At 36.4% G+C, this 23,337-nt stretch overlaps 1 protein-coding gene across 2 annotated transcripts in view; it reads right to left on the bottom strand.

Annotated features, from left to right (window-relative positions):
• The window catches only part of LOC150081523 (DDB1- and CUL4-associated factor 6-like), a 328,354-nt gene that overhangs the window by 147,382 nt on the left and 157,635 nt on the right, over window positions 1–23,337 (bottom strand). For both annotated transcript variants that reach the window (XM_090380016.1, XM_090380015.1), the window contains exon 10: window positions 10,848–11,036. In XM_090380016.1, coding sequence (XP_090236142.1) covers window positions 10,848–11,036 — 189 coding nt within the window. The remainder of the gene's footprint in view (window positions 1–10,847; window positions 11,037–23,337) is intronic.

The following is a 23,337-nucleotide window of genomic DNA, read 5'->3' on the forward strand; positions in this document are numbered from 1 at the left end:
CAATTTGAATTTATGCCCTCTGAGGTGATTATTCTGAGAAGAGGAAGAATCCCATTGGCATTGAGCATGCTCAAACCATTCAAAGCCTTATACACCTCTATCAGATCACCTCGCCGGTGCCTAGTCTCCAGACTCTGTAATTTGCAAAACTTAAGCCTTTCTTCGTAAGAGCAACCCTTTGTTCCATTCACTAATCTTGTTGTCCTTCTCTGTACCCGTTCCAGCAGCTCTACATCCTTCTTGAAATGAGGCCTCCAGACCTGTATACAGTACTCAAGATGTGGCCTAACCATTGCCTTATACAAGGGAATAATCACCTCCTTATCCCTGCTAGAAAAATTCCTGTATATCATTGACAAGACACCATGAGCTACCCTTGTAGATCGTCTGCACTGCTCAGAGAACTTCATATCTGCCTGCACAATTACCCCCAGGTCCCTTTCATTCTCCACCACTGTCAGTGTAGTACCGCAGAGTTGATACGTTGCTCTGGGGTTACTGTTTCCCATATGTAGTACTTTACATTTGTCAATGTTAAACTTCATTTGCCACCTCTCAGCCCATCTGTTCAACCTTTCCAGATCCTGTTGCAGCAGCATAGTGTCAGTAGTGTCCTTAACAACCCTGCCAACCTTTGTATAAAATCTGCAAACTTCGACATTAAACTTGATATACCATCATCAATATCATTCATAAACACCGAAAACAACAACGGACCCAACACTGAACCCTGAGGAACTCCACTAATAACATTAGTCCACGTTGAGCAGTGTCCATTGATTACCACTCTCTGTCTTCTGCCACTCAACCATCCCCTTATCCATAGCAGCAATTTGCCTCCAATGCCACACTGCTCCAATTTTGCAGCCTTTCTAAGATCCAAATATATAATATCAAAGTTATTCCCTGCATCCAGTTCTTTTGTGACTACATCATAGTATCCAATCAAATTGGTCAGGCAAGACCTGCCCTTAACAAAACCATGCTGCGTCTGAGCTATAACTGAATTCTTGTCTAGATGATCCTGCAGTGCTTCTTTAACCAGTGCCTCCATTAATTTTCCTGGAACAGAAGTTAAACTAACAGGTCTATAATTACTTGTGTCAGCCTTTGATCCTCCTTTGTGAATTGGGGTTACATTTGCACATCTCCAGTCTATGGGTACCTCCACTGAGTCCAATGAAGCTCTCATAATTATGGCTAGGGGTTTGCTTACTTCCTTTGCTGCCTCCTTTAATATAACTGGATAGATCCCATCCACCCCAGGTGCCTTTTTTATGTTTATCCTCAACAATCTCTCTTCCACTTTCCTCTCAGTTATTACAAAATCATCTAGCTCACTGCCAATGTTTACTTTACCTACGTCATTCTCCTTCCTGAATAACTCCTCATGCGTGAATGTAGATGCAAAATACTTGTTTAGATTGTTAGCCACCTGAGCAGGATCCTCAACTGTTGAACCATCAATATCCAGTGGACCAATCTGATTCATCCCTTTCCTTCTTGAGTTTAAATAGGTAAAGAACTCTTTTCTGTTTTTCTTTGCATCCTTTGCCAAAGATTTTTCGTAGTCTGCCTTTGCCTGCCTAATCTCCTTTGTGACTTGGTTACAGACCAACTTATATCTATCATAGGCTTCCATGTCGCCCATTAATTTGTATGTATCCCATGCATTTTTCTTCTCTGCCACATGTCTCATTAGTTCATCTGACAACCATTTAGGCCTAAACCTTGAACAATATTTCTTAGTTGGTATGTAAAGCCTGGTAGCTTCCAAGATTAGTTCCTTGAATGCTTCCCATTTTGAGTTTGCTGTTGGTAACATCATCAGTTGGTCCCACTGTATAGAATTTAAATACTGTCTCAGACCATCATAGTCGCCTTTACGAAAACAAAAACCCTTCCCTTTACCTCTGATGGTAGTTACCTCCTTGAGTAAATCCCACTTCAACACACTGTGATCACTGCCACCTAGTGGTTCATTTATCTGCAGATTCTTAATGCATGAAGAATCACTAGGGATGCTGATCTGTTGGAAGGGGCACAAAGAAGGGCAACAATATCAATGAGGAGAACAAAAAGGTATTCTTATCAAGAAAGGCTTCTGTTCTGTAAGTTGCAGTGTCTCGAAACTAGGCACCTGCAAGGTGATCCGAATGAGGTGTTAAGGCTTTGAATGGTTGAGTAAACTAAATGCCAATGGCATCCGTTCTCTAGTATAAAGACAATAGACACATGATGGGCATAAACTTAAATGAAGGAATGATGTTTGCAGGAAAGATATGTGGAAATTTTCTTTCAGACTTATAGTGATTTATTGGTAGCACGAAGCTCCATTTGATTTCATGGAGGTGGGTAGTTTGACTAAATTAAGGGGGAATTGGGCAAAGTATTAGAGGGGTCAGACAGGTAATGTGGGGTGGTTTTTTTTTTTAGCTGATGCTGTATAAGTTGCCTTCTCTCACCACTAATACTAATCTACTGCAGAAAGACACACTGAGGATAGGAATATAACACTTATTTGAGGCTAGGAATATTACACTTATTTATATATATCTATTTGTTACATAATTATCACGAAGAACCATAACAGATCACATTTGAACACTTCTATTATAGTTATATGACATAATTGTCATACAACTATAATTCTTCTACACAAGAAAACAATAATTTCTTGAAGTGGTATTACAGCTTTCTTAAAAACTCCTAAGATTTCTTAGTGACTAGAGATGGCTGTATTTTGCAGTACTGGGAGGTGCTGGGGAGGCACAGTGAATCTAAACAGTCATTGCAAATGAGCAGAATGGAGAGAAAAAAATAGCTAATCAGAATTAGGTCTTACCCATTCTGATCAACCATCTTTCCCTAAACTAAGATAGCTAAGATTGACTGAGGTTATTTTAGCTTCAGTCAATCCTGAATGCCTCTATGACATCCTGCCTCTTTTATAATTACAAAACATTAACATCACATTAACATCCAAAATCATTGTTAAGCCAATGATTTTGGGTGAACCTATCTGTGAGATGGAGCCTGTAATAACATTGCCACAGAGAGGGAAGGGGAATAGGACTCTATCTCTCTCAGACAGGAGCTCTTTACAGTGGCAGTTTTAGGGATATGGGGGAGGATACTGATAATGTCTGTAATAAGTTTTCCAATTATTAACTTAAGATAAGATTTTTTGTTCTGGTAGTTTCCCTTGGATTTTAAAGAGAAGCATCAGGAGCTTTTAAACAATATTATATAACTGTTTAGCCTTCTGGTCATCAAACTATTATTGTCCTCCAGCATATTTAAAACTGTTGCCACCCATGACTTGCACTTACACTTGCAAAGGGTGTAGTTTTCTATATCTTCCAATTAGTTTCCATGTGATATGAGGTCAGCTGCAGGTCAGTAGTCTAAGTAATTTGGCTAGGAATATGGCAAATTGATCTGGAGCACAAGAGTCAACCAAGCAGCCACTCTGGTTACAATTCCGGTTATAATTCGGAGTGTGGCAGTCTTATTCATTTTGTAATCCTGCAGTTATTTTATTCTGATCTCATTATTATTTTGGTTTCAGTTTTGATTCTAGAGTCCAACATTCCTATTCACTGTGTAATTGAACAGTTATATTATTTGTGTAACTGGGTGTTGCCATATAGCACTGTAAACAAATTCATGTAGGTGATTTTAGTAGTCTGAGTGAAACAACTATTACATTGGATTAATGAACATATAGATTATGAACTAAATAGGAGCACTGGTGGAGCAGGTGGGTCAACTACCATGGCCTTGTGCATTGAGTATGGGGATGGGGGGCTGGATCCCAGACCACTGCCACGAATTACAGAAAAAAGGAATTTCAAGGGAAAGGCAGGATCAGTGAGGCTCTTTGTTCTAGGGGCCTCTGCTGGCTTTTAATAACCTATAACTAAATAATTTTTAAGGACACAGAATATGATTCTGAAGCTGATGACTGCATGATCATTACCTGGCAATGGTTCCTGCATTTTAAGCTCCTGTAATGTCATCTAATTCATGAGTAATGATGAGGTCAAGAATATTCTCACCCCTAGTATTATCTATGACACGTGCTGGTACAAATAATAATCGTCTAGTTTATTTAGAAAAAATTTTCCCCAAGGTGAGTTTCCCTCCCACTTATTCCAATCAATTTAGGGCAGACTGCTTCCTCTCCATCTAAAAATCTGGGTTGTACTTTTTTTTCTCTCGACATTACTTTTCTTTTAAATAACTATTCACTCTGTAAAAATCTTAAATCTGCCCTAATACAAAATACTGTTCCCACATTTGGGGTTGGAAACACCTCTCTCAGATACTGTTCCCCAAAACCTCTCTCAGCATTTTAGACTCCATTCAAAAGAGGTTAATTAATGACTCACCACCTCTCACAAAGTCTCTCCACTCTCAGTTTCATAGACATTCTGCTTTTGTTGCATGCCTTTTCTATACATAACGCCATGGGTGCTGTTCTTCTGAAGTGGCATTGCTAATTTACTGCTCTCTTCCAAACCAGTCTGAACATGTGCAACCAGTCAGCATCCATTTAGTATCCAACTTCACAAAAACAATTTTTCTTCTTCCTCATTTATCCCTTCAAATTCTGTTTTCTGGAACAACTTTCTTTCATCATGTATTTCCTGAAAATTACAATCTACAGAAATTCAAGTCAATAAGTTTCTTCATTTTTCTGAAGCTGCAACCCATGCATGGTACTAAGTGCTATACATCTTAATACCTTTTTTGCTTGGGGTTTCATATAAAAGGGGGGAGGACTCCAAATGGGGATCATAATCTTGTTTCTACTAATTCATAAACATTGAAAGGTAGCAACCTCAAGTTTAATGCTACCAATCAGGGTCAGTCTGAGCCAGGAGGATGCTGAGGGAAACCTCTTGAGAGTTCACTAATACCACTGATTTACTTTCTCACAGATTCAATTGAAAACATTTTTATTTTCTTGGGGGTCCTTTATTTTCCGCCAAACCCTACTAATCTGTTAACACTACCAAATGGTATCTGCCAGATTCTTGTAACTATCAACACTGCCTAAGTGCAGGATCAGATGCAATACCAAGGTGTTTGTAAACATACTAGTATCATCATGGGTATGGTATTAACTAATTTTTTTTATTTATACAGGTGACCCTCCACTTAATACTGATAATTTGTCCCACAAAAATAGAGTGCTAAGTGAATCAGCACTAAGCGAGTGCCACATTCCCTTAAGGTAACATATGCATCTGTGAGTTGGGGTACTATAGGGCATTTCCTAATGAATAATAAACAGTAGTGAAAAGACGCACAATGTCGGTCAAAATATTTAATATTCAAAAATTTGTATACATATTAAATATTGCACATTATGTTAATTTTAATACATAATGTAAATAACTACATTATGTATTAAAATTAAACTTAAAATATCAATTAAAATCATGAATTTATTAAGCTGATGGCCCTGGGCTGTAGAGTTTTCATATCTTTGGACTGAAAAATGTGCAGATTTTTCGGTTATACTTTGGCTCTCTTCCTCTCGTTGTACAAAATCATGTAGGGATTCATTTCTTTCTTTAAACTTCTTATTACCTTTGAATTTCATTCCACATCAGAGTCGTTGTGTCCTGGAATAATCACACATTTTTTCAAATTGTTCGAAAGCTTCACTAAGTCCTTTAGCAGTTAGCAACTTTATCGGTTCTTCATCTGTAGGGTTAGGGTCTTGATCATCTTCTCCCTCAATTGCATGCTCTTGTTCTTTAGTCATTTCCATGAGTTCTTCATTAGAGAGGCCATCCCTGTCATTGTTGATCATCTCTTCTAAGTCATCATCGTCAATTTTGTCCAATCCTGCTTCTTTTCCAAGCTCAATGATTTGCTCTTTAACATTCTAACTGAAACATCAGATTCTTGGAAATCCTTTTTGCAATCCTTCCAAATTTTCCAGCACACTCCATTTGTGGTTTTCTGAGTCATTTCATCGTAGGCACTGGAAATGTTTCAAACGGCAGTTTTAATGTTGTATGATTTCCAAAACTCCTTTAGGCTTGGTACATTTTCACCAATGTTGATGGCTTTAACAGCTTGGGAAAAGATGTTCCTTATGTAGTAGGCTTTAAATGTGGCAGTAACACCTTAGTACCATTGGTTGAATCCGAGATGTAGTGTTTGGAGGCATGTAAAAAAAATTTATATGATTGTTCAAGTCTTCTAAGCTCTCTTTGCTTGGATATCCTGGCACATTGCCCATGATCAGAATTGCTTTGTAATATATGTTTGAGTAAACTGTCTATTACAGATGCTGTACTGAGTGATGACTGTGATCATGGAGCTCATGTACATAGAAGCAAATGCAAAGCACAACTTTTAGTCTCTTTTAAATGAGTGTTATAGCACAGCATTATAGTGAAATACAGGTTATAATATAAGAATAGCATTATTGAAAATTAGCATAAAGCAAACAGCATTATAACGAGGCCTACCGTACATACTTTTGCTTATTGACTTAAAGACTAAATTTAAAACCAGTTACTGACAAATATTTAAGTATTTAAGGTATGTATTTTTAATTTTCCATTTTACTTATGAGCATTTTATTACACAAGAATTCTGTTACTACATTTTTAAAATTTATACCAAATTTCAAAAATCTGATATCAATACAATATGGCAAAGTTTCCCAAAAGTCATATCTATGTAACAGTTTAACTATTTATAATGAAATTGCAACTATATAATTATACAGTTGCAACTTTATTAGTCATATCTACAAAACTGTGTTAAACATTAAACATTATTAAGAAAATTGCAACTACAACCTTTATTTTTATTTATTTATTTTTCGACTCAATGATTAGGGGTCTGGCCCAAAATCCCGACAGTATCTACTATATTGTGAAAATATATGCATATAACATGTATATATTTATTAGTTTTTTTTACATATATTTATTAGTTTTTTAGTAAGTAGAAAGTTACCTTAGATAAATTTAGTTGAAAAAATATCAAAAATAACAAAAATTTGAATGGCAAATAACACTCTCAATTTGAAGATCATGCTTTCTGTTACAGAAACAAACAGTTTTAAAATACAATCAAACAAATAAAAACAACTTAATTATTTTTTACTTTATTATATTGCATTTAATTGGTCATTTTTCAAGTCGAATTTTGGTGTTTGTATAGGGCATCTGAGCAATAATTATAGGTATAGCATTGAAATGCTAAACATAAAAAACTTGAAATAAGATTACTTATTTCAAGTTTTTAGAAAAAACAAAATTTAAAGTACTGTATTTTGGCAGCTGTGTCATTAGCATAAATAAAACTGTAATTATACAGGTATTTGTTATTAGCTGTACTTTCACAAGTATATTACTTTGACAAGTACATTAGGCATGACCATGGGCTCCAACAGGATATTTTGAAAAAGGTAACAGGTAAAAATATTACAGAAAAAATATCCCATTTTCGTATAATAATAATAAAAATAAGAAGAAGAAAATGGGATTTCTTGTTAAAGTCTCTGCAGTGGGAGAGGAAAGAATTCTATTTACAACAAGAGTAGATATTCAACGCCTATCATGTGCTCAATATTGGATTATGGATGGTATATTTAAAACCATGCCCACAATTTTTTATCAATTATATACAATACATGCACCCATCAGTAATGAAAACTATCGAATTTTTCCCTTAGTTTACGTGTTTATGACGAATAAGAGTGAAGAAAATTATGTTTGTTTCAAGATATGATTGACTTTGCCGAAGAAAATGAAATTTTCTTCACTGAGATTGAGATCACTGGCCATATTGACTGAACTGGAATTAGCTGCAATAAATGCTTCCAAAGGTGAGTTCCCTAATGTGTCTAATAAGGTCTGTTTTTTTCCACCTGGAACAATTATTAAGGGAAGGTCTTGCCTGACCAATTTGATTGGATACTATGATGTAGTCACAAAAGAATTGGATGCAGGGAATAACTTTGATATTATATATTTGGATCTTAGAAAGGCTTTTGATACTGTTGCACATGGAAGATTGCTGCACAAATTGGAGCAGTGTGGCATTAGTGGCAATTGTTGCTATGGATAAAGGGATGGTTGAGTAGCAGAAGACAGAGAGTGGTAATTAATGGACACTGCTCATCGTGGACTAATGTTATTAGTGGAGTCCCTCGGGGTTCAGTGTTGGGTCCATTGTTGTTTTCTGTATTTATAAATAATATTGATGATGGTACATCAAGCTTAATGTCCAGGTTTGCAGACGATACAAAGGTTGGCAGTGTTGTTAAGGACGCTACTGACGCTATGCTGCTGCAACAGGATCTGGAGAGGTTGAGCAGATGGACTGAGAGGTGGCAAATGAAGTTTAACATTGACAAATGTAAAGTACTACATATGGGAAACAGCAACCCCAGAGCAACGTATCAACTCTGTGGTACTACACTGACAGTGGTAGAGAATGAAAAGTTGAGCAACGTATCAACTCTGTGGTACTACACTGACAGTGGTAGAGAATGAAAAGGACCTGGGAGTAATTGTGCAGGCAGATATGAAGTTCTCTGAGCAGTGCAGACGGGCTGCAAGAGTGTCTCATGGTGTCTTATCAATGATATACAGGAAGTTTTCTAGCAGGGATAAGGAGGTGATTATTCCCTTGTATAAGGCAATGGTCAGGCCACACCTTGAGTACTGTATACAGGTCTGGAGGCCTCATTTCAAGAAGGATGTAGAGCTGCTGGAATGAGTACAGAGAAGGGCAACAAGGTTAGTGAACGGAACGAAGGGTTGCTCTTACGAAGAAAGGCTCAAGTTTTGCAAATTACAGTGTCTGGAGACTAGGCACCGGCAAGGTGATCTGATAGAGGTGTACAAAGCCTTGAATGGTTTGAGCATGCTCAATGCTGATGGGATACTGCCTCTTGCTCAGAATAATCACCTGAGAGGGCATAAATTCAAATTGAGGAAAGACAGATGTAGGATAGATGTGCGGAAATTTGACTTTAGCCAGCAGGTAGTTGGTTGGTGAAACAGACTTCCATCCCTTGTTGTGGAAGTTGATAGCCTAAATAAATTTAAGGCTCAGCTGGACAGGTATTTCGAACGAACGGAGGGGTGAAGTGGAAGGGGTTTTTTTTTGGCTGATGCTGCATAAGCTTACTTTCTTGCATCATATGCCTCTACTAATGCTAATGCTAATGTGTTTGGAGAAAAATTCAAGCAAGTGGGCTGGCATCTCAGTACGGCACTGATGAAGAATTTAGTTTGCTGCTTCGACATTTGTGTGCCTTGGCGTTTATTCCTTCTGGTGAGATACCACAAGCATTTAATGTTCTGAAGCCACATTTACCGAGGGAAGCTACTGATGTGATAGGGTGGCTTGAAGACAATTATATATATATATATGGAGGAATTTGACGGTATATGCGTACTGGTACGGTAATTCGCACTCCACCATTATTTCCACCAACATTATGGTTCATATACGATTCCATTCAACTGGGAATTCCACACCCAAAACAGCGTTCAGACTTGGCATAGAAGATCATGAGTGTATAGTTGGATGAGCACATATTGGTGTATATAGGATCATTAAGGAATTTCAGAAAGAACAGCAACAGGTCGATAACCGCTGAATGCATACTTCATGGTGAATCCTGTCCAAAACGCAAGAAGGTGACAGTCGAGAGAGAGAAATGAGAATAATGATGGCTGTGAACGATCGTGAAAATAGATCCGTGATGGATCCATTTTCCGTGATAGATTACTTTCGCGGTATTACGCACAATGTATCTTTATAAATATTATTTTATGCATATATATAAAGTTTGTGTTGTTTATTCATTAATATGACATAAAATATTAACATTATCATATACTGTTTGCATAACTGCAATATACATGTTCCATGTGTTCAAATAAAATTTTAATGTTTTTAGCGGCCATTTTGATTACATGAAAAACATTTTTTAATCGCAAACAGTTTCTGAGATATGGACTCTCGTAACTTTGTTTTTTTAAAACACAATCGATTTGTTGGGATTTTGGCTTGCCGGGATATTTCAATTTGCATCAGGAATCTGGCTGTCGGAATTTTGGTGCACCGAATGATTAGAATGTGATGGTCAGGATAGTTTCCTAAAATGAACAATACATCATAAATTGCTTGATCACAACACTGTGTCATCATTTCATTAGAACAATGAATAATTTTTCTACAATAATTTTTGATCTCTGTACTTTATTACCAGCACTGCTGTACAGTATTAGGTTTGAAAAATCTAGCAAGGATTAACTTCTGACATCAGATTTATGAGGTTTTAACTGTAGTTCTAAAAATTCCATTTTATAATTTCCAAATAATCCTCCTGAATTAGAGTATAGATTTCTTCCTTTAGATTCTACTGTTAATATTTGATTTATGTAGACCCTTCATAACACCCATGCATTCCCCATTAAACCAAAATATAAGGTTCAAAATCAACTGCATTAGAGGCATTCTCAAGTCTTGCATTTTTTATAATGCTCCATGTATATAGAAAATTAACAAAGACACTTGTTAGTGATTTTTATAGAAAAACTGATTTTGCACAATGCTTTTTATAATTGAAGAATAACTCTACAGATATACTGTTTCGTGCAAACTTGTGATAAAATCATCCAAATAGATTTTTCCAATTATAATCGAGCTGGAAATCTTAATCACTTAGTCCAGTTATTTTGAATAAGTAAAAATTTTATCCATTCAAATAGTAATGTTGTTATTACAATAAAAATGCCAAACAATCTTTATTAAATTATTTTAATAATATTTTTCAAATAATATTTAACTACCTCTGATATCCTCATCAGAGCTTTCACCATCACTAGCAGAAGGAGATGATACGGTAGTATTTGAAGATGAAGATAAAGCACCATGGCGTCTTGTTTGTGAAGGACGGTTTAGCATTCGGGTCAGAACATCAGACATTCTCTGCATAAGGTTTGAATGCAAGTTCTGACGTTGCTCTTGTTCAACTGTAGCTGTAAAGTTAAACAGAATTTCCATTTTGTTCAAAGGATTGAATTGAAATTAGTTATACAAATATTTATCCTGCAAATACCTGTTTAAACCTAGCTAACATCTGAAAATATGTTTTAAAGAAACAAAATTAAGTCAATTAGTCATTTCTGTTATCTGCTATTAATATATGAGTTGCAGGATACTCAAAATACACTGAAAGTTCAAAATTCATGGGAATACCTGGGACCACTCTCGCAAGTGCACGAACCCACCACTTGGCAGGTATAAAGGTACACTGAATCACTGCATTCCATAGATGGTAATTCGATGTCAGTAAGGATAAATGTCGTGAGGTAACCAACTTTGAAAGAGGTATGATAGTAGGTGTACAATTTCTGTACCACCTCCGCAATAGAGTGACGCATGGGTCACTCTATCGGGGAGGTGGTACAGAAACTGCACTATTCCCATTCGACAGTATCAAGAGTGTATCAGGAATATGCCATTTCCAGAATAACATCTCATTGTGGCCAGCACTGTGGGTGGAGAAAGGTGGTGGATGAGCGTGGCTGTTGACATCTGTCTTGCACTGTTTCAGCCAACTGGAGAGCGATAGTGGCACAAATGACCGCTGACTTCAACGAGGGAGGTGCCAGAAACATCTCCATCAAGGCCATCGGGCAATCATTAGCTGCAACAGGTTATGGGAGCCACTAACCCACCAGAGTTCCATTGCTAACACCACAACGCAGGACTCTACATCTCAACTGGGCAAAAGAACATTGGCAGTGGACCTCGGGTGATTGGAGACGGGTCTCCTGATCCGATGAGTTCCGTTTCCAGTTATTTCGAGCAGATGGGAGGGTGCGTATCTGGCAGAAACTGCACGAAGCTATGCAAGCATCATGTCCACAAGGAACTGTTCAGGCAAGTGGATGGTCGGTAATGGTCTGGGGCATGTTCAACTGGCACACATTGGGACCTCTGGTATGTCTAGATGCATCTCCGAACAGTACAGGTTATGTGTCCATCCTTGCAGACCATCTGCATCCCTTAAGGTCATTGTGCACCCACATGGCCGGACTCGTCCCACAGGACGGTGCACCTCCCAACAGAGCCGTGGTGACTAGAACATGGTTCAAAGAGCATTCCACAGATTTTACCACCATGGAATGGCCTCTCCCATTCAACGGACATGAACCCTGTGGAGCAGCTTTTGGATGCTGTGGAAAGGTCCATTCGATCTTTGGATCCTCCACCCAGGAATGCGATGGAATTATGGACAGTGGTGCAGTAAGCATGGATGGAAATACTCATGGAAAGCTTTCCTGAACTAGTGGACTCAATGCCTCGCTGCATGACTGCCCTTATCCGAGAAAAAGGTGGGCCTACCCATTACTAGGTAGGTATCCCATGATTTCTGTCCTCTCAGTGTATATATATAAATAAAATAAATACTGGTGTTAACAGCTCCCAAGTGGATGTTCATAGGTCGATTTGCATATAGTGTAGGCTGAAAGCCCTAAACTGTAATCAGCTGAACTCCACCTGAGTTCAGCTGATCAAATGAATAGGCCTTTAGATATTACTCACGTTGCTGACAGGATATAAACCAATAATTCACCACTTCATGGGCCAACTAAGTTGCCATAGAGGACTTCCTTAGTAGCACAGTGAAAACCTCAAGAGGAGCTTTCAACCATACACATGTAAGTACTCAATGGTGCTTTATAAGGGAGTAATCCCCCCCCCCCCCGACACTATTCTGAAAATCATACTGTGTAGTACCAATAGATAATATTTGCTAAAAATTGTGGAAAGTGTATAAAGAAATTATTTAACTAAAAAAACAATGGTCTAACAAAGCATCCAGCATGGATTTAAAATAATGCTAATTATACAAAACAGAAGGTCTAGTTTAACCCAAGGTTAATAAACATAACTTTTTAGGTTAATGACATTTTAAAGAATCAAAATCACAACATGTTTTCTGCTGGAACAGACCTCCCCCCCCCACTCTCCCTCACAACTTACAGAAAATGAGCTGTAAGCTACTCACATCCCCAAAGGGATTACTTTGTCATACTGGCAAGTGTGGTAAAATGATAAGGGGAGACCTTTCCACCTCACACCCTAATGAGAGGTATCAATGAAGGCCAAAACAACAGGATGACAATGGAGGTGCTAAGCTGTTCACTTCCTTCTTGGAGAAGACCAGCTTAAAACTCATTTTCTTAAACTAGGGTCTGTCTGTGCCAAAAGAAAACTTCATGGTCAGATTCTGACACTTTTAAACATATCTCTGAATGTCATTGACAAGACACCATGAGATACTCTTGAAGAATGTCTAAGCAGTGCAGATGGTCTGCAAGAATAGCTCAAGGTGGCTTGTCAATGATATACAGGAATTTTTCTAGTAGGGAAAAGAAGGCAATTATCCCCTTGTATAAGGCAATGGTCAGGCCACACCTTGAGTACTGTATATACTGCAGGCATCATTTTAGGAAAGATGTGGAGCTGCAGGAAGAAGTACAGAGAAGGGCAACAAGATTAGTGAATGGAACAAAGGGTTGCTCTTACAAAGAAAGGCTTAAGTTATGCAAATTACAGTGTCTGGAGACTAGGCACCTGCGAGGTGATCTGACTGAGGTGTATAAAGCCTTGAATGGTTTGAGCATGCTCAATGCTGATGGGATTCTTTCTCTAACCCATATTAATCACCTAAGGTAATATAAATTCAAATTGAGGAAAGGCAGTGTAGAACAGATGTGCAGAAATTTGTCTTTAGCCAGCAGGTGGTTGATTTCTGGAACAAACTTCCATCTGTCATTGTAGAGGTGAACATCTTAAATAAATTCAAGGCAGAACTAGACAAACATTTGGAGGGAATGGATAGGTGAAAAAAATTGGAAGTTTTTTTTTTTTTTTTGACTGATGTTGTTGCTTTCTTGCATCATATGCCCTTACTAATGCTAATGTCACCTGAGACTTGAAAAAAAAAAAAAAAAAAAATTGTGGTTTGTACAATTAACTTCATCTTCAATTATAACATGACATTTACTACACTTTCATTTTAGAAATTATAGCTACTTATGCTAAATTAAAAATTATTAAATATTTTTAATTAAAAAGAATTATAATATATTAATATTTATATATTATTTTTATAATACTGTTAAGATATTCCTACAACCTGGTACTGATTACTCCCTGTTTTTTAAAATGGGGTTACAGGCATTTGACAAGTAACTGAACTTGTTTTTTGTTTATGGAATATTTTGTATTTTTTTGAATTCTGCATGCAGTATATCATTTTTTTTAACAGATTTCCTTACTTAAATTATGTAACTTTTTTAATAAAATATTTAAAATATGCTGTGCTCTTTACATGTTATTTAAAAATACAGTTGAACTTGGTTACGAGCACAGAAATAACGAGATCACGGCTGTAACGAACAAAAAAGCCATAATGATTTTAATTTGTACATATTCCCATACAATCGCTCACTGTTATAACGAGCGTAGTACACAGATATACTGAAAAATTTTTGGTAACTATGCAAACATTCTTGATTGCTCGGGTAGTCGAAAAAACCCAATTCTTGAAATAGACAAAAATGAAAAGGGCGACTTAGCTTTATGACCACCTGCATCAGATTAGCAGCCGGTTTATGACCTTGTCCTTCCAGGGACAGGGGCTATACAATTGTGCACTGGCATTTCGCTTGTCGCATTACCCTATTTACAGATTGTCTTGTACTCACTGAACTATAAATTTATTTTGGGCCTTCTAAGCACTTTGTATGCAGATCACTTTATCATTTTAAAGTAAATTCAGTTAGAACCAAACCCTTCTTTCAGAAACATGTCTACTAGCAAAAGAAAGTCTCTCTCAATTTGCGAAAAAGTCAAAATTAATTATTCATGAGTTAGAACGTGGTGCGAAAAATGTTGAAGTGTGTAAAAAGTTTTCTTTGTCCTCTTCAAGTGTATCTACATTGTGGAAGAATAAAGATATTTACATATCAGCACTGGAAAAGAACATAACCAAAAAAAAAAAAAAATTAGAAAGTGTGAGGTTACAAATGTTGATGAGGCATTGCTTCAATGGTTCACCACACAAAGAAGTGCTGGATTTTCAATAGACGGTCCGATCTTGAAAGCTCAAGGGAGAAAAAATGTGATAAACAATTTGGGCACAACGATTTTGTGTGTAACAACGGTTGGCTGGATCGATTTAAAAACCAATTTATAACATCGTCTATGCAAAAATTAGTGGAGAATCTCAATCTGTAGATCCAATAATGACAAATGAATGCATTGACTGTGTTTAGGCAGAAATCATGAAATATTTCAATGACGAAGACATTTACAATACTGACGAAATGGGACTTTTTTATAATTTGACACCTGATAATACATTTAAATTCAGGGGGGGGGGAATGTTTGTTTGTTTGTTTGTTATTTGGTTTTTAGGAGCATTAGCAACTAAGGCCATATTGCTCCGTGAATATGCGGTGGTCATTCCTGACCTTTCTGCATCCTCCGTATTTGGTGGTGACGGGCTCGAACCCCGGTCTAATCAAGAAGCGTGTGCTACGCACTGCTGCTCCTTCCCACCTGGCTACAGAGGCGCCTCGGGGGGGGGGGGGGGATGTGCTTGTGGAAAAAAATCAAAGGCTCACTTGATGGTGCTCATATGCATAAATATGACAGGAACTGATAAAAGAAAACTGTTTGTTATCGGAAAAATGTTAAAACCTCAGTGTTTCAAAAACATAAGGAAACTTCCTGTGGATTACACTGCAAACAAGAAAGCTTGGATGACTTCGGATATTTTTCAGCAATATGTAAAAGATTGGAAAAAGGAGCTATTCAAAAAGAAGAAAAATATTTTATTGTTAGTTGATAACTGACCTGCACATCCCCAGATTCAAAATTTGTCCAACATGAAGCAAGTGTTTCTGCCTCCCTATGCGACATCAATTTTACAGCCAATAAATATAGGTGTAATCAAAAGTTTGAAAGGATTTCATAAAAGATTTCTAATTCTACATTTGATCAGTCAAAAAGAACAGAAACTGGCCACATCTATATCAATATTGGATGCTATAAATTTATTGAATGACGTGTAGAACAACGTTACTTCGACAACCATATCGAATTGCTTCAAGAAATTGAAATTAAATTCAAATGAATAAAATTCATTGAGCGACTGTATTAAATAGTAAAAAGCCATAATTAAAAGCCATAATTAAAATCATTATGGCTTTTTGCTCGTTACAGCCGTGATTTCATTATTTCTGTGCTCATTATAACCAAGTTCGACTGTATTTTTAAATAACATTTAAAGAGCACAGCATGTTTTAAATATTTTATTAAAAAAAAGTTACATACTTTAAGTAAGGAAATCTGTTAAAAAAAAGATGATATACTGCATGCAGAATTTAAAAAAATACAAAATTTTCCATAAACAAAAAACAAGTTTGGTTACTTAGTAGTAGTAGTGGCACGTGATGCAAGAAAGCAAGTGTATGAGCTTATGCAGCATCAGCCAAAAAAAATCACACCATTCCCTCCAAATACCTGTCCAGTTCCTCCTTAAATTTATTTAACCTATCAACGTCCACGACAGATGGAAGTTTGTTCCAGCAATTAACCACCTGCTGGCTAAAGGCAAATTTCCGCACATCTATTCTACATCTGTCTTTTCTTAATTTGAATTTATGCCCCCTTAGGTTCGTAATCTGAACAAGTGGAAGGATCCCATCAGAATTCAGCGTGCTCAACCCATTCAAGGCCTTATACACCTCAACCAGATCACAGCGCAGGTGCCTAGTCTCCAGCCACTGCAATTTGTAGAACTTAAGCCTCTCTTGGTAAGAGGATCCCTTTATTGGCCTCACCAATCTTGTTGCCCTTCTCTGTACACGCTCAAGCAAATCTACATTCTTCCTAAAATGAGGCCTCCAGACCTGTATGCAGTACTCAAGGCGCGGCCTGACCACTGTCTTATACAGAGGGACAATCACCTCCTTCTCCCTGCTAGCAAAATTCCTATAAATCATTGACAAAACCCCATGACCTGCCCTGGCAGCCTGTCTGCATTGCTCAGAAAACTTCATATCTGACTGCACAATTACTCCCAGGTCTTTTTAATTTTCTACCTTAAGTGTGGTACCACACAGTTGGTACGTTTCTCTGGGGTTACTTCTACCCATATGCAGTACTTTTCATTTGTCAAGGTTAAACTTCAGTTGCCACTTCTTAGCCCATCTGCCCAAATGATCTAGATCCTGTTGCAGTAGCACACTGCCATTACTATCATTAACAACCCTGCCAACCTTTGCATCATCTGCAAACTTTGACACTAAGCCTGATATACTGTCATCAATATCATTGATAAATATAAAAAACAACAGTGGACCCAAAACCAAACCCTGTGGGACTCCACTAATAACATTAGTCCACGAAGAGCAGCACCCATTAATTACCACCCTATGTCTTCTCCCACTCAACCATCCTTTTATCCATTGTAGCAACTTACCCTTAATACCATTCTGCTCCAATTTGTACATGTCAAATGCCTGCAACCCCAATTTAAAAAACAGGGGGTAATCAGTCCCAGGTGGTAGGAATACCTTAACAGTATTATGAAAATAATATATAAAGATATGTAAATATTAAAATATTACAATTTTTTAATTAAAAAATATTTAATTTTTAATTTTTTTAAATTAAAATTTCTTTACTCAAATATCTTTTACTCACTAAGTTTCTACTGTTAAATTTTCACTTTTCTCATGTATTAATTTGATATGTTTTAACAATCCTTCATGATATTACCAATGTCACTTCCCATGTCAAGTCTTTGTTGACATTTCCTATTTTGTTTTCAGGTACAGATTATAATATATAAAAAAAAATTTTTGGGTCTTGGATCTTTCAAGTATTACAGTAACTTTAATGTATACACAGGATGTGGTAACTTACTACTCTACCTTTGAATATCCACCTCTCAATTTATTTTCTACTTAAATTGTTTAGCCACCTTTGGATATTAGTGACTTGATACTGCAACAAATTTAATTATAAATTACTTTCTACAGTCTCCTAACTACGTGACCATTGGGTCTAGAGACATCCAGTTATTTGTATCCTTGGAATTATTTCATATTCTTCCATCTTCGGATTTAAACTAGTTCTGTATCCTTGGACTTATTTACTGTTCCTTCAACAACGAATTCTTACTACACCCTTTATCCTTTGGATTCTTACTACATCCTTTCACCTTTGGATTTATATCTGAAACTACCTTTGGATTTATACCTGAAACTACCTTTGGATTTAAGCCATTCTATCAATTATCAATTTATTTATTTTTACAGAAATGATTTCTGATATTACGTCAATATTGGTTCACTCCATTTAGGACTACAGATTATAATTATTAATCTAACTTCTCTCTATCTCAGCATATGTGAAGAACCACATATGCTGAGATAGAGAAAAATATGTGATTCTTCACATATTTCCTTCTTTCTATGCTTAGATATGTAAGCAATTACTCCCCTAATTGGTAATTTTTCGATTTATATGGGATTATACAACTTCAATTGACAGCTTAATATATTATAGCTATATTCAACACTTTTTATTTATCTATAAGTTTATTTTTGTATATCCATTGACTTTATTACAGTAAAGTCCTATTATTCCAAACACACTCTTTTCCAACGCTAATCTTATGCATCTCCATGCATTTATTTGTTCAAAATAAGACAATAGAGGTCACTATTTTCCCATCTTTTACCATTTCTTCACAGCTCTCTATTAAATCCATTATGCTGCTATAAACGGCTTCATCATGTAGCTACATTACTAATGTGGTTATGTTTGACATGCATTCATTTACCCTACTAATATTTGCACTGTATTTCCCCACCTTTTTCCTTCAGCTATGTATTATTTTCCTGCCAGCTTACTTCTGCTATGCATGCATTACCTGAAAACTGCAGGTATCATTCACTTTCTTATTATACTTTCGGTTTCGTTTTGTTTCTTGGCATGTTTCGACTTACATATTTTTTTAGCCTACTTTTTCCTTGCAATACAAGCATTTGGTATTATCTCCCTTTTATACTAACGCTGACGAAGCCAGAGCCCTTACTATAAGGTTGGGCTTCACAACCGCAGTTAGTTCAGTGTGATTTAATAACCTTTTCTTTGCTTTTTACTTTCCATTTCTACTTTTCTTCCCATTTGTAAAACTATTAGTCTATAAGAGAGTGATACGAACATTCCTACTATCCTCCTATTATCGCTATTTTCATCTTTATTTATTTAACTACTCCTTTTTCCCTTCCCTATCCTCAATTTAATACCTCGCCCTATACCATGTGCTTATTCCAAATTATTTAATTTTTCTTCTTCTAATTTCCACAAAATTACAACATTAATATCCTACATAAAACTCTACATATTTTTAAAAACACCTTTTCCCAAGAAAACACTTAACTATATTTTATTTTATTCTCTGAAAACACTTAACTATATTTTATTCTATTCTCTGAAAACACTTAACTATATTTTATTCTAGCTTGATCCTTATTTTTACCTTAATAATAGACTGGTAATTTAAGATTGTGCTAATTTTATTTTATTTATTTTATTTTTTTTTTTGGCCTTTCACCTTTCTTCTACTACTACGGACAAGCATAGATCCACAGTTCCTGATACATGGTGAAATGTAGTGCCCTGATGAAATACCTGACCACGTATCAATATTTACTTCAGCTGACATCAGATTCTGCATATCTGCCTTACCAGTATTCAGCTTTTATCTAAATTATGCTCACCCATATCTGATGACAGTTTACCACTTTTTATTTTATTTTAACTTATTTTATTTTTATTTTATTTGTATTGTATTTTACCTTATTATTAATAATTTTACTTTACCGTTCAACTTACCTCCTATTGGCTGTGTAATTCAGCCCATAATTTTCTTAATTCATCATAACTTTTAGAATATTAACATTCTTTCACCTTTTACAAATCTACTATCCTTACCCTTCTAGTCACTGGCACTTTGTGTAATTTTAACCTCCATCTATGCATACTTTATCTAATATATCTATTCATACATACATACATATATGTCAACAGTGAGCTATATACTTGTAATAATCATAAACTTCAGCTTCCAATTTGACCTAACCTTCAACAATCAGAATTCAAAATCCTCACTTATTTTAATTTTTATTATTATATTGCCTGAGTATAGTTCACTACAGAAACAGAATACATGTATATTGCTGTTCTTTCCACTCAAATTTGGTTATTAAATTTTGGTCAAATTTTCCTCTCAAATATTACAAGGGCTGTATGAGAGGAATGAACCTTTTGAGAGTTCTCACTTTTTCTCTCATGACTTGTTTTCAAACTAATTATTCTGAGAAAATCTAAAATATCCCACCCCCACCCAACAAGGCTGAGACAATGCTTAATTTAGAAAATTAGAGAGCATAACTGGTGCAATTCCTTGAACTAGAATAGCATGGATGCTACATTTTTCTTCTGCTTTTTTTTTTTTCTCTTATGGTTTTATGTTTTAAAAAATGAGCTAAGCTAATAATGTCACTTTTATGAAACCGACAAATCACAAAACAGCAATTATTCAACACATTGAAAAATTGGAGCATTGCCTGTGAGATTCTGCCCATATGAGAAAAATGAAAGTCTAAAAAAATGGTCATGATGCATCTGGCTAGTTCTTTTAATGCATTTACTCCATGAAAACCATAAAATATCACTTCAAACAACTTAGTAAAACAGGGTCTGACATTTAGAAACGTAGACAAAATTTGCAGGCTTAATGTCCAAGTTTGCAGATGATACAGAAGGTTGGCAGGGTTGTTAATGACAGTAATACAGCAATGACAGTATGCTACTGCAATAGGATCTAGAAAAGTTAGGCAGATGGGACAAATGCAAAGTAATACATATTGTCGTTGTGTTATTTGGTTTTTAGGAGCATTAGCAACTAAGGCCATATTGCTCCAGTGCGGTGGTCATTTCCTGACCTTTCCGCATCCTCTGTATTTGGTGGTGACGGGCTCGAACCCCGGTCTAAAATGCATATGGGTAGCAGCAACCCCAGAGTAACTTACCAACTGTGCACTACTACACTCAGGGAAGTAGAGAATGAAAAATACCTGGGGGAAATTGTGCAGTCAGATATGAAGTTTTCTGAACAGTGCCAACGGGCAGCCAGAACAGCTCATGGGATCTTGTCAATGATATACAGGAATTTTGCTAGCGTAGATAAGGAAGTGATTATTCATTTGTATAAGGCAATGGTCAGGACACACCTCTGAGTACTGCAATAGGTCTAGAGGCCTCGTTTTAGAAAGGATGTAGAGCTGCTGGAACGAGTACAGAAAAGGGCAATGAGATTGGTGAGAGAAATGAAGGGCTGCTCTTGCCAAGAAAGGCTTAAGTTCTGCAAATTACAGCGTCTGGAGACTAGGCACCTGCATGGTGACTTGATTGAGGTGTATAGGGCCTTGAATGGTTTGAGCAAGCTCAGTGCTGATGAGATTCTTCCTCTTGCTCAGGCACCAGAGGATACATAAATTCAAATTGATAAAAGACAGTTGTAGAATAGATATGCAATTTTCCTTTAGCCAGTAGTTTGTTGATTGCAGGAAAACACTTCCATCTGTCATGGAAGTTGATAACTTAAATAAATTCAAGGAAGAACTGAACAAACTTTTGGAGCAGATGGATGGGTAAAATGGAAATTTTTTATATTTTTGGCTGATGCTCTATAAACTTGATTTCTTGCATCATAAGCCTCTAACTAATGATAATACTAATGCTAATATTAAAAAAAAAAAAAAAAAAAACATGCTAAACTTTTTCTTGCAAGTCAATCTAAGTAAATAAATTTGATGAATTTCAGGTGATGATCAAAACATCAAGGGCAGATATTGTTGGGATATCACAGACATGGTATCACAAAGATATTAGGAATGCAGAATCAGAATTTGGGGAGTACAATGTGTACAGAAAGGATAGAAAGGCAGGAGGGGTTATGCTGCTAGTTAAGAAACAAAATCTAAGGAAGTGCATCCAGTTGATATTGATGGACAGTACAATATTGAGTGCATTTGATGTGCACTGGGAAAGCAAAATTGAGAGTAGGAGTGTGTTATAGGCCTAATGATTCTGATGCGTACAATGAACAACTGTACAGAGAAATAGAGTGGGTCAGTAAATAAGACTGTCTTATAATGGGGGAATTTTAACTTACCAGACATTGACTGGAACTTGTTGGTTGGTCACTCACACACTAGCAAGGCTTTTGGGGATTTATTGGATGAATCGATTTCTACAGCAGCACATTCGAGAGGCAACTAGAGGGAGTAATACTCTTGATCTGATTATTAGCTGTGATTCTTCATGCATTAAGAATCTACAGATAAAGGAACCACTAGGAGGCAGGATCACAGTGTGCCAATGTGGGATTTACTTACCATCAGAGGTAAAGGGAGGGGTTTTTGCTTTAGTAAAGGTGACTACAATGGCGTCAGACAGTTTTTAAATTCTATACAGTGGAACCAACTGATGATTTACCAACAGCAAATTCTAAATGGGAAGCATTCAAGGATGTAATCCTGGAAGCTACTAGGCTTTTTGTCCCAATTAAGAAATACTATTCAAGGTTTAGGCCTAAATGGATGGCAAATGAACTAATGAGACTTGTGGCAGAGAAGAAAACTGCATGAGATACATATAAATTTTAATGTGACATAGAGGACTATGGTAGATATAACCTAGTCTGTAATCAAGTCACAAAGGAAGTTAGGGAAGGGAAGGCAGATTATGAGAAATCTTTGGAAAAAGATACAAAGAAAAAGATCAAAGACTTCTTTACTTGATATCGGTTGTTCGATTGTTGATGATCCTGCTGAGGTAGCTGACAAGCTGAATGAGCATTTTGCATCAACACTTACACATGAGGAAGTCTGTAGGGAAGTGGAGGCCAGAACCTTATGAAACTCTAGCAGGGAGCTAAATGATTTTGTAATAACTGAGAGCAAAGTGGAGGAGAAATTATTGAAGTTGAATATAAGAAAGGCACCAGGAGTGAATGGGATCTATCCAGTTATATTAAAGGAAGCAGCAAAGTAAGTATGTAGGCAAACACTTAGCCATAACCATGAAAGCTTCCTTAGAATCAAGAGAGGTCCCCATTGACTAGATACGTGCAAATGTGTCTCCAATTCACAAAGGAGGGAAAAAAAGGGTGACATA

This window comes from Mastigoproctus giganteus, chromosome 8 (genome assembly GCF_048544385.1).
Source record: "Mastigoproctus giganteus isolate SK-2022 chromosome 8, ASM4854438v1, whole genome shotgun sequence".
NCBI lineage: Eukaryota > Metazoa > Arthropoda > Arachnida > Uropygi > Thelyphonidae > Mastigoproctus > Mastigoproctus giganteus.